Source organism: Gopherus evgoodei, chromosome 3, assembly GCF_007399415.2.
Source record: "Gopherus evgoodei ecotype Sinaloan lineage chromosome 3, rGopEvg1_v1.p, whole genome shotgun sequence".
NCBI classification, from domain to species: Eukaryota; Metazoa; Chordata; order Testudines; family Testudinidae; genus Gopherus; species Gopherus evgoodei.
Genome location: NC_044324.1, coordinates 109,559,127 through 109,572,301, shown reverse-complemented (window position 1 = coordinate 109,572,301; position 13,175 = coordinate 109,559,127). Strand labels below are relative to the sequence as shown.

The following is a 13,175-nucleotide window of genomic DNA, read 5'->3' as shown; positions in this document are numbered from 1 at the left end:
AGGAGATAGTGGATTGACGAGTAGCCTCGTCATCCTCCCTAGCCTCTTATTCCTCAAACATCTCCTTCTTCTGGGGAATGGTCTGAGGTGGCAGAAACTGAACGTCCCATTCATCCCAGTGGGCTAGGCCCAGAGCCCTAGAAAACTGCTGACAGTAAGCAGCCCAGGGCCCCAGTGTGATCATTGGGGGTGTTCTTACAGCAGAGGTGGTGTCATCCAGGATTGATCCTTCCACTTGTGATGACTTCCACTGGACTCTTCCTTGTGCCTATGATCCACGTAGAAAGGGTTCCTTTAAGGATGGGGTGGGGGAACTCTGTGCAGAGACTGACGAGACTGAATGGACTGAGTGAAAGTCCCATTTGTTGTCATCCTCAGAGCAGTGGAGGAGCCCCAACTGAAGATGGTGGTGAACTGGGTGATGACGACGATAAATGGGAGTCTGGGGATCAAACTAGTCTTGGTATGCGGGTTCCTTGGTGCCCATGATCTGTGAGGACTGCGGTTCCTTTGCTAAAGCTAAGTCCTTCAAGAATCAAAATTCCTGAGGCATCGAATCGGGCACCAGTACCGACGCAATGGTCTCTCTGGAAGCCAACAGTACCAATGGTTTAGAACCCTCCATGGGAGAGACGAGGGGAAGAGATGCATCTTATTTGGCAGAATGTTTCTCCTTGTCATCCTCAGTCAGTACTGAGGCTTGCTCAGAGTCATATTTGCTCTTGCAGGAGCTTCTTGGTTTTCCAGCTCTAGCAATACCAGAGGAACCTGCAGCTTCCATCGTACCAGGTCTAAAAGTTGACAATTCCAAGACTGCTGACTTAGAAGACTGAGGTCTCTTGCAGCAGACTCCTTATGGGGCGAGTCACAGCCCCTCTTCTTGGGGCCTCAGAAGGTCTCTGAGGCCTCTCCCTTCTTGGGGAAGTAATGAGCCAAGGTCATAAGTGGTACTAGACCTTCCCAGAGATTGGTGTATGGGGTAGGGGAGTCCCCTGATCTGGTTCCAATGTGGGGCGAAGGGAGCGCTCCATCTTCTGAAGCCTCAGTTTGATCTCCTGGTTCTTGCTGGCCCTAGATTTCTGGGATAAGCAGAAGTTACACTTCTGCAGAATGTGTGATTCTCCACAGCGGCGGATGCAGTCAGAGTGGTCATCAATCCAAGCCTCCCAGCAAGTGAGGCAATGTTTGAAGCCTGGGGAGCTGGACATACCCTCCTAAGGAGGCAAGTCTCCTTGACAGGAGAAGAAAGGAAAAGAGGCACTCCTCTCACTGAAACTGAAATCTAACTAACCAACAACTAAAAACTACTACTAAGATTAAAAAAGGATGCTAATAAGACAAGGCATACTGGAAATGGACAAGTATCTGAGAGCTTCATAAACATTAATGGATATATTTTCACAAAATCCCTGTGAAATGAGGGAGTATTATCATACAGAGAGGGAGCTGAAGGGAAGAGAAATTAGATTAAAAGTATCCACTAATTCTGGGTGCCCAATCTGAGACATCTAGGACCTGATTTTTCTGCTTACTTAGCATTCTATATGATTGATTTCAATAGCAGCTAAGAGCGCTCAGCACTTCTGCAAATCAGACCCCAGAGTCTCAAGTCAGTCATCCAAAAATGAGGAACATACACGTTAGCAGCTTGGATTAAGTGACTTGACTAGCATCACATAGAAAATCTGTGGCAGAGACAGGGATCGAATCCAATTCTCCAGGACAGCACTGAACTGACTAACCCATGAAACTGGCCTCTCTCCTCCTGACAATCCTATGCCTCCTTCATTAGACACCTTCAGACTTCCACAACAAGTGAAAAAAGGTCCTATACAGCCTCCTTCACTACACAACCTTGATTCATCCTCAGAGCACACCCATTTTGTGCAGGAGCTCACAGACTATGTCTGCTCTATGTCTCTGGTGGAATCCCCTTCAAACTGGCAGCTTCAAGCCCCCTTTGCAGGCCTGGAGCACGAAAGGGACTGAGCCTACTTTGAGCATCTGGCACCAGATTTTAATCAAGTGCCTTTTCAAAAAGTCTGCACTGTGTTGTGCCTGGAAAACAAGTTAATATTCGAATATGTGGAAAGAGGATGCAGGAGCAAAATCTTGGCACAGCTAAAGTCAATGAGAGTTTTGCCACTGATTTCAGTAAGGTCAGGAATTCCCCACAGGTTTTTATAATTCCTCTATCATAGGAGCGTAATTCTAATGCATAATTGTTAAATTTCATTTACAAGATCAGTAAGTCAAAAAGCAATTAATTATGCCAAATCTCAAATTATGTGTTTTGTTATAAACGTCACATCTACTTATTTTATATTGTATACACAAACTGCTGCTTTCCTATGAACTGTGTCAGAGGAAGCACTACACAAAATTACTCATGCCCCATATCATAATTTTAAAATTATACCAGCTTGTGATTTCTCTTACTTAGAGGAGGCTGAAGTGGGTGTCCAGTTTTTGCACACCAGCCTGCAGGATGGATATCGGGGCTATCTGCATCAGTCCAATAATCATAAATACTATCCCAACCATCAAAGTGCACCTACAAGGAAAACAAAAACCATCAGAAAAATTCTCTATAAAGTCTTTTTACCTCAATAATCTTTCAAAATGTTAGGCTTTACAATATCAGCTTTTTCAGAGAAATAACATAACATGAGACAACTGTAGAAATTATACAGCAGTATAAACTAGATTTTGGGCATTATTCTGTTTCCACTGAAGGGAAAGGAAGTTTGTTGTCTACTTCAGTGGGAGTAGAATGGGTCTCTGTGTGTGTTATATTGTCAGGCTCAAAACATACCAGTACATTTAGACAGTTACAATGTTTATGCATATACATTAACACTTTAAATGAAGGGCCAAATTCTGTCTTCTCTTTCTCTCAAAGAGCTCTAAACATTTAGAACAACCAAATTCCTATTTTAACCAGGAGTTAAAATAATACATAGGCTTTGTAAAGAGCCTCAGCACATGGATGAATTTCACCACCCCTAAAAACAAAGGGATCTACAGCTATTGTAAAATTTGACTATTCAGGGTAAGGAATTAAATCAGATGAGAGACCGAACTGAATGATTCTGTAGAAGACAATCACTGATTTTCTCCAGGTTGGGACCAAAGATCTGCAACCTTAACTTACTTAAATTAGTGTACTAATGAAGACCTCAGATCTTTATTTCTTAAGATCTTATTTATAAAATGTACATATAAGACTATTTCAATATATAATATAAAGTTAATTAAACTGCAAGGATCACAAACACTGACATTTTAATATATGCAGAGTTTTTTTTGACAGGATCAAACTAATGTGTAGTTTATGCAGAAAACGTGTAGGTGTGCAGACATTACTTTTGATGACTTCACATCCTTTATTAATTTGGATTCAAAATGAAATGTCAATTGCATTTGCTGCTTGAAATACCATGTATGCATAATACCTCTCTGCACACTGCAGAAAGAAATATCCTTCATATTCATTTAGCTAGCATTTCAGAAAATGCCAGTATTTTAACAGTTAAAAGACTCAATAAGTATAATGATTTATAAATCAAAGCAGAAAATAACCCAGACATGCAAGTCTTCTGAAAAAACTGCAAATCCTTTAGCAAACGTCATCTGAAATTAATCCAATCAAAAGTCCAGAATTAATATAAATTTCTACATCGCAGAAGCGCCTGACAGGGAGCAAGGAAATCTTTATTTATTTATTCATTTATTCTTTTTAGATTTGCCCTGTCTCATTTGGGCTTTTGCACGATGGAAGTTACAAAGAAAGATTTTATTAATCTATCCCAAATATTTTATGAGCCCTAATAAAAAATCACAGCAATCTTTTGATATTGGGCATTATTAAGTCATCAACATTCTTTTATAAAACAACTTTTATCTCAACTATTCCCAATGCAATTTCCCAACACCTTCATCCTTTATTCCTTAGCTTCTATTTCAATACATCACTAACTAAAAAAATAATAGAGATACCCCTTCCAAAGAAATTACTTGTGTATTAATCAGTGAGGAGAATGAGAGTCAGTTTAGCAGTGCATCGATATGACTAATAACTTCATGTGCAAACTAGCAAGGTTCTTAATTTTGGAACTGCAGTATTTATTTTACAAAACAACAGTCAACATGCTCCAAGCAGGAACTCCAATTTAGAGAATGAGAGGAAAGAGAGAGACACTTACTTTTATCCTGTGGTCATCAATATCTACAACAGTTGTTACTCTGATAAGTACTGGATTCCTCTTGTCAACTACCTCAAGTTTCATATTTTTCTGAAATCCATGAGATGGTTTCTACAATGAGAGATGATGAGTATTTCAATGAAATGTAAAAAAACTGTTATAAAATATAAGGGCAATCATTCCCCTCCAAAATAAACCAAACCAACACATAAAAACTGTTGTCCTAAAATAACTTAGACTAGAAAAATAATTTATTTTTCTAGGATTTTAGTCTCATCACTTCAGCCCTCTAGGTAAATAAAATCATCATTAATGCTGTAAGTTTCCCCTAAGAACTCTACAAATGTTTTAAGAACATTTCCACCTCTATGCAAAGCATACTGCACAATAATTCTACATATTGTATCTCCTTACACTCATACACTTTCATTCTAGATCAAATGGTACTTTAAATTATGATTACATTTACAAGTTTGCCACAGAGGTCACAGTGTGACCCAAGGGTCCCTGGAGGCCAACTAACAGATAGCACAGGGATGCTAGGAGTTACTGGAATCCCCTAGGTCTGGTATTTACTTCACCAAAGAGTGTCACAAAGTCTCTACTGAAAGCCTGCATCACAATGGTCAAATCATCTTTGAAAAATGTATATATAGGTAGCATGTAAGGAGACACGTTCATATATTAGAAATTATGTTCTTAAAGTTATGAAGTTAAAGGCGGGTTCCACCAGACAAGTGGTGGGAGACATGTATCTCCCTGCAATTGCGTAACTTACAATGCAAGTCTATCTGCACACTGAGTCAAATGCTAACAAAGTGTTTGTGGGGACATCAGGAGAAGAAAATTAACAGGAAAAGGTGAATGGTGGTGGGGCAGGGGAGCCCCAGTTTACAAGAGAAGAAGAAAGGTCAGGTCTAATACATCTAGAGATACAGGGATATGCCCTGGCATTCTTGGTCTTATGAAAGCCATCCTGGCTGAAAAATGCCGTGAGGACAACTTTGGGTAACCAGTTCCTTATTAGACAAGAGTGCATTTTGTTAGGTAAGTTTAGGCTCTAGACTGTGTGTTATGGTTTTATTTTATATGTAATACTTTGTTTACATTAACTTTACTTGCTCTTCCTCAAATCTCTATTCTTTGATAAATAAACTTAAGTTTGTTTTCACTATAAACATATCTAAGCACTGCGTCAAGTGGAGTGGCGATCCAGAGGTGAAACTGACAAGTTGATGCATACTATATCATTGGGACTAGCACATCTGTGAATTCTGAGTGTGTCCAATGGAATGGGCTGGACTGCTGGACTCTCCAGGGCAGGCCCGCTGACAGCAATTCTGGGCCCCAGGGTAGAACAGTCAATGGGCACTCTTCAGGCACGGCCAGCGCTTCCACATGCCCGCCCAGCTGCCTTCACCGCTACCAGTACCACCCTGCGCGCGCCTAGGAGTTGGAGGTAGGTGAAAAGGCAGGGGCTCCAGGAGGGTCGGACTGCTGTGAGGGAGTTCTCTCGAGGGCTCTGGAGGGGGAGGGTCTTGGCTCCCCACTTTTGCAGTCTTTTTGGCACCCATGCCTGAGTCCACTCTGGGCATTGTAAGGTGGTGCATGTGGTAACAGTGCCACACAGGTTTGGCACATCCACCCCTCTATAGATGGAAATGGACGGATGGATGCGTCAAATGTGAGTGGTGCTTTAACCATGCACATTAGGTCACAGCATCCAAACTGGAGAGCCAGGCCAGCCCCACGAGACAGGAGCCACTGCTGCAGGGTGAGTGCAGTATATACTCACTAACCAAACCTCTCCCCTGCTCCATGCTGGGCCTCATCTTTCCACACGCACAGTACATAATCCACTCTTATTCTGCCCCCACCCCGTCGTCGTCCCCCCCCCAAAAAAAAAGAGACGGCAGGGCAGGGATGGATGAGGAGAGGTGAGGTTAGAAGATGTGTTACTACCTGGAACTTCTCATAGTCACCAGCCCCACAGCCATGAGTTAGGACTCCCCTCCACACAACAAGTGCATGCAACATATCACTTGGCTTGATTATTCTAGATGAAAACTCAGGATTTGGCCATGCTTGTTAAAGTTTTGTAGTGAAAAGTGTTGTAAGCCAGTAACCAAACCCGAATGAACTACAGCAGATGGCTGGAATTCTGGGCTAGCACCACACTTCTACTTTAGTTTAATGAATTTCTTAGCACTGTGATAATATTAAAAAATGTTGGATTTGAACCTCAGAAGCTCACAAAAACAGACAGAAGGTCAGCCTAGGGAGCCAAGAATTTGATCTCTAATGTTGGCACCAATAATGATACCTTTTGCTTTCTTGAATAAGCCACTTTTCTTTTTGTGCCTGTAAAGTGGGGACAATAATACTCACTCACCTCTCTCCGAGGTGTGCTGGGAGCAGGGCTTTGGAGCAGAGCCTGGAGCTGGAACGTGGAGTAACTCCGGAGCAGTGGAGCTGCAGGTTTTTGCCTGGAGCTGGAGCGGAGCCAGAGCACAGCCCCAAAGCCCTGGCTGGGAGGATTCATTAGCTAGCTAAGTATTATTAGTATAAATCAGTCAAAAGTCTCAGGATTTATAGTGATAAAAATTTTCAGATTCTCACAGTAATTTCAAAACTCACTTAAAAAATAAAAATCATCTACTGTACATTAGCTATTTAATTAAACAAAAAAAATGGAAGCATGAACACTATGTAAACATTCTCTCACCACTTTAAAAGCCCTTGCAGGTGCAGGTAAAGAACTGGTTTCTTCCAAATATTTTTCCCAAGAAAAATGTTTGGCATGTGGATAATCTAGGAGAAAAAAAATATAAAAGCAAGCTTTAATGATGTCATATAAGTATTATGATTTAACATATATTATAGCACATTAATCTAGAGAATTCATAAGGCAAGTCAATATTTGTTATAATACTGTATTTATTCTTTAGATATATAAAATAACTACAATAAGAAGCACTTATCTGAACATTCTAGATATCTATGACACATACTCCCTATTAATCAAAGAAAGAAATAGAACCTCACAACACACAATACTGAGTAACCAGCAGTACAAAAATAAACTACAACTGCTCTGGATTTGAGAAGATAAGTAACAAAAATTGGAAGTCTATCCACTTCTATGCATTCAAGACAGTGCTTCACCCTTAATCCTGTATTCTACTGGTTTAAGGCTACACCAGTATCTTGTGTTTTATGAAGCCTGCCTAATAACAGGTTGTAATTAACTTATTGACAGAGCAGACTTTTACAGTACACATTGAGGTTGTTCTGTAAGTAGCTTTGTGCTCTAGAATTTGATGCCTCAAAATGTTGCATGACTTCTCCAGGCTGCTGAGCAGTAGGATATTTCTGAGTTTGGTAAGTAGGTGTAGCTGGCTAATTACAGTTTTCCATGTTGTCAGGCCACAGATGCCTGTGATCTGTGCTTTCATTATCCTGCATGGCAGCAAAGCTTATGCCCTTAACTTCAAATCCTCTATCTTCAACACCAAATGAATGCCGAATTGGCCAATATACCTTTTATTTTACTATTCTTGGTCATACACAGATTTTTTGTTTTTAAACAAGTTACATAAAAGCTTTTGCAATGGTACCATATTAGTGCCATTCAAAAAGGGTTTCTAAACAAGGATTTTCTATTTTCTCACTACAAATCTATGAAATAACAGTGCATGGGGGTGGGAGAATTGGGGAGCAAAAACTTGAATTTTCTGAGTAAAAATATGTAAGTCACAAACCATCTTCCCACGGAAAAGCATGGTATTTGTAATGAGGGCCTACATAGTCAGATAGTTGGTGCAGCAGTTCATGTTCTGCAAAAATGACTTCCTTTCACTGAAACTCTCCTACAGGATGCATGAAAAACACACTGGATAGCTCTCACCACAGTTCCCTGACTTCATCTTATTTAAAGAAACACTGCTCTGATTCCTGCAACATTCCCACGCATCAAAAATATAGACCTCCTCCAAGTTGCTGATGGCCTCCTAAGTGTGGGCTGTACTTTCCTTCTTGTATATGACATGGAAGTAAATGTACTCCCTGAAATTGCCACACATGTCTCTTGGTGCAGTCAAACACTAATGTTATATCTGTGGCTCCTTCCTTTTGTGAACAATATTCAGCAGGCTCCTTCCACTCTGGATTTCTGTTTCTGAACACGCAATGATCCCTGAGTGCTTCTCTTAGATGCCAACCAAAATGACAGGTTGTGAACAGCTGCCTAAGATAAGCCAGGAAATCAAACAGGCTTTCCTATTTTCTTTTGGTTTCTGAAGTGAATCTCAGACCTTTTAGCTAGGAATTTAGTTTAGGGAACTATTACTTTTTAAATAATTCAGCCAAGTCCGAATAGTTAATACCTCTCAGCTCCTAAAAGAAGTAAGTCTTTGAGGACTATAAATGTCTCTTTCCAAACAGAGATGAAGAATGGAAATTTTTATTGAGACTCTTCAACATCATCACCATAGAAATGCTGCTGAGACCTTTGTACATAAAATTCATACATAGCATTAAATCCTACATATTTTTCATCACAGTGGATTTGTCAATTTTCCCACAAATTATCATTTTCCTCTTTTCTTCTCAGACAGACCTCTTGCCTCACTCCTGACATGGCAATCATCATGTTTCCCCAAATCTTTTATTAGATCAGACTTTAATTGGATAAGACCAACAAACAACAACAAATGAACAGAGCTAGAACTCAGAGGTTTCCTTGGTTACAAGCTACATTCAGCTAACTTCATTCTTGGGTTCTGTATCCAAATGAGCTCTAACCAGTGGCAATTATTGCTAAAAAACAAGATCTGTTTTTAAACTCTGGCACACAGAATGTTCCAGACCTTAAAGGGGCAGTAACCACACACAGTCACCATAGTTCTCTACGTTTTACTTTAAAAGACAGAATGACTCTAAATGGCATACGTTCTACAAGAAAGAAATCTCCAAGTTTTTTCCATTGATTCTCTCATGGTTATTTTTATACTGAGTATTCTACAATTAGCTACATAAATTTGGAAGACTAACAGGCATTAGAGACCTGTCTCAAAGAAATTTAACAACTTTGCTAAACAGCACTTCTTTTTATAAGATATAGCTCAAGTTACTTTCTACAGAATAGTCTTCATGATCTCCAGCATGGAGGGGAATCCAGTTAATCCAACACACAATATCCCAAACTAACTTTCTTGTTTTCAGTAAGCACTCCCTCTTTCTCTCTCTCTCCCCCTCTATTGCATGCTCACTCTCACCTTGGTTTCCACCCTGAGAGTCCTTACCACTTTTGTTCCCTTCTTACACAGGGCTATAAACCCATTTATCCACTAAGACCCAGATTTTAAAAGGTATTTTGGCATAGCTGCTTTCATCTCGGTTGATATAAGAGCTGGAAATCTCATTTTCCAAAAGGATGTAGGTACTTGATATATTAATGTTAATGATGCATGCAGAAATTTAGTATCTTTATGTGCTATATTAACGAGACAGTTATCCAGCAAGATATTTGGAGATGGTTGAAAAAGAAAACAGAATAAAACAAATCACTTGGTTCCTTCTCTATTTCTTTTCTCTATGGAGTTCTCTTTTGCTTTGCTTTTATCTATATTTTTTTCCTCCTAATTTATTTGTGTGTGAAAAGTTGAATTTACTTACAGGTTCTGGAGTCTTGGTGCTGAAAATTGAGAGATATATTGCAATGACATGCAATATCTTTGGGGACTATACTGTACTAAATGTATGCAATGGTTTATGTAGGATTGTATTCTACTCCAAGGGGAAGGATTACCACAGCTCCTAAAGGAACTGAAAACAATAAGTGATTAAGGTTAATCACTGAGACTACACCATTTAGAGGGTTACCTGCCCCTGGAGTAGTTTGCATACTGGTTCAAGCTGGATTTTCCAGAGACTAGGAGACAAAGAAAGGATTTTTGTTATAAAAGGATTACCTTGAATTTAAACAAGGTCTTCCTGCTGATCCAGCAGACAGACAGGTGTCATAAACAGATAGTTAAGGGTTAATGTCTCTTTTACCTGTAAAGGGTTACAAGCAGTGAACCTGGAACACCTGACCAGAAGACCAGTCAGAAGACAAGATACTTTCAAATCTCGGGAGAGGGAAGTCTTTGTTTTGTGTTGTTTGTTTGTCTGTTGTTCTCTCTGGGTTCCGAGAGTAACCAGACGTACCTACAGGCTCTCTAATTTTCTGTTCAAATAGTAAGTATAAGTAGAAGGTGGTTCAGTCTTTTTGATTGTTTTCTTTATTTGCAAATGTGTATTTTGCTGGAAGGATTTTAATTTGTATTTGTGCTGGGGGGAAGGCTTCTCTCTAGTGTCTATAAGCTGAAAGACCCTGTAACCTTTACCATCTTAATTACAGAGACAACTTTTACTTTTTTCTTTCTTTTATTAAAAGTTTTTCTTTTTAAGACCTGATTGATTTTTTCCCCTTGTTGAGGCTCAAGGGAATTGAGTCTGTACTCACCAGGGAATTGGTGGGAGACAGGGAGAAAGAATGGAGAAGGGAAGGTGGAATCCCTCTGTTTTAGATGCACGGAGCTTGAATCTGTATTACCTCTTGGGGAGGGGGAAAGAGGAGGGGGCAAGGTGCACTCCTCTCTGTTTTTAGATTCAAGGAGTTTGAATAACAATGATCTTCCAGGGTAATCCAGGGAGGGAAAGCCTGGGAGAGGCAACGGTGGTGGAAAGGGTTTACTTTCCTTGTGTAAGATCCTGGGACTTGGCGTCCTCTGGGAAGGTTTTGGGGGGACCAGAGTGTACCAGGCACTGCAAGTCCTGGTTGGTGGCAGCACTACAAGATCTAAGCTGGTAATTGAGCTTAGAGGAATTCATGCTGGTACCCCATCTTTTGGACACTAAGGTTCAGAGTGGGGAATTATACCATGACAACAGGACTTTCTGTCCAGGGTGCAATACATGTGGAAGAGTTGGAAAGATTTTGACCTACTTGAGCCCCATACGGCTGATGGTAAGCTTTTAGCATGCATATAGGAACTTTTAATGTTTTTATGTTTTCCTTGTAATGCTTTTACCTTAAGAATAAATGTGCTTGCTTAGAAAGAACAGTGATAATGTCACCGAGTCCTCGGTGGGGTTAGGCATCCTAGTGGTTAGCACATATAGTGCCACCTCCCTGAGGGCAGGTCTTGCTATAAAGATCCTCTTTTAATCAGAGGTGTGGAGAGGTGGGCAGTGAGGGGAGCCCAGGCCCACCCACTCCACCAGGCTTCAACCCAGGACCCTAGGAGGGTCAACAGTGTTTGGCTCTCAAAGGTGCCCTCTGAGTTACACCCCCGGATCACTTCCTATTGTCTGCTGTTCTCTCTCCTCCCTCTCCTATCCCCCCAGCTTCCAGTTGAAATATAAGGTGACAAGCAAAAGAAAAGGCAATCAAACCAGCAGACCCAACTGGGCTCAGCATACAGTCTTAGTCCCTTGTGGCGACTTCTCTGGCACTCTTGTCAGCCTCTCTGTCCTCCTTCCCAGCCTCCCCCTTTCTGAGCTGGATCGCTCCCCTTTCAATCCTTCCTCCAGCTGGAGTGTGCTCTTCAGTGCTGGTACTACCTGGGCCTAGTACTGTCCTTTAACCCCTTCCAGCCAAGAGTGGGATTTGTATACTCCATCACTGGTAACTTGTAACTGCTTGCAATACACTGTTTATAGCCTGTGGAGAGAAAGTAAGGCACAGGTGCTGGCCTGTAGGCAGTGTAAGGTGAGGAGCTGTACAGCCCTAATAACTCCTGGTTGAAGGGCGTGGGACAAGGGTCTCTATTCAGTGACAGGCAATGGCTGAAAACTTGAGATCTGACAGGAAACTCTGAGAGTGGACCACAAAGGGGGTGGGAGAGAGATGTGAGTGCAGTGACCTGAAACGGTGACAAAAATGTCAACAGCATATATGCCAGGTGTACAGAGTTGTTGCATTAGACAAATACACCTCTATCCCAATATAACACTGTCCTCGAGAGCCAAAAAAATCCTACCACGTTATAGGTGAAATCGCGTTATATCAAACTTGCTTTGATCCACCGGCGTGTGCAGCCCCCCCCTACCCCCGAGCACTGCTTTACCACATTATAGCCAAATTCATGTTATATCGGGGTGGAAGTGTATCTGCGTGTGAACCAAATTTGGAAGTTAGACCCTTCCACATGGGTTGCCCTCCACTGGACAGAAAGTCTGTCTGTTTGCTGGGTCAGAAGGAAGACATTGTATAAATTCAAGCTCATTCTTTTATACCAAAAGCCCTTTCTTTGTCTCTTAGTCTCTGGAAAACCCAGCTTGAAGCAGTATGCAAACTGCTAGCGGGGAGGGCAGGGGGAGAAGGAGGAGGAGGAGGAGGTGATGTAACTCTCTAGATAGTTAAGTCTCAGGTGACCCACCTAAATCACTTGCCATTGTTTTTAGTTACTGTAGGAGCTCTAGTAATCCTTCCCCTTGGAGTAGAATACAATCATACATAAACCATTTTATACATTTAATACAGTATAGTCCCCAAAGATATTACATGTCATTGCAATCACTCTCACAATTTTCAGCACCAAGACTCTGGAACCTGTGAATAAATTCAACCTATCACACAAAAAGAAACAAGGAGAAAAAAATCTAGAGAAAAAACAAAGTAAAAGAGAACGTCAGAGAGAAAAAGTAGTAAAGAGGTAGCCAGGCTATTTGTCTCATTCTGCTTCACTTTTCAACCATCTCCAGGCTTTTTCCTGAGAATATCTTGTATGGATAACTGTCTCATTAATACAGCACAGAAAGATATCAAAGTTGTGCATGCATCGTTAAATTTAATATATCGAGTGCTTGTAAAAAGACCTCTTCAGCTCCTTCCAAATACTAATTCTTAATTATAAGTAGTCTTTCAATGGAGCTGTCATAATGTGTGTTATGAGCCTTGGCCAATGCTGCTGCTAGCTACAT

The 13,175-nt window shown here is 40.9% G+C and overlaps 1 protein-coding gene across 6 annotated transcripts in view; it reads right to left on the bottom strand.

Moving 5' to 3' along the window:
• L3MBTL3 (L3MBTL histone methyl-lysine binding protein 3) overlaps positions 1-13,175 on the bottom strand; it is a 157,113-nt gene that overhangs the window by 60,539 nt on the left and 83,399 nt on the right. For all 6 annotated transcript variants that reach the window (XR_003999591.1, XM_030556290.1, XM_030556291.1 and 3 more), the window contains 3 exons: positions 6,931-7,016; positions 4,206-4,316; positions 2,440-2,554 (listed from right to left, as the gene is read on the bottom strand). Coding sequence is in view for 5 of the 6 variants with exons in the window: in XM_030556290.1 (XP_030412150.1) it covers positions 2,440-2,554; positions 4,206-4,316; positions 6,931-7,016 (312 nt within the window). In the remaining variant the exon portion in view is untranslated. The remainder of the gene's footprint in view (positions 1-2,439; positions 2,555-4,205; positions 4,317-6,930; positions 7,017-13,175) is intronic.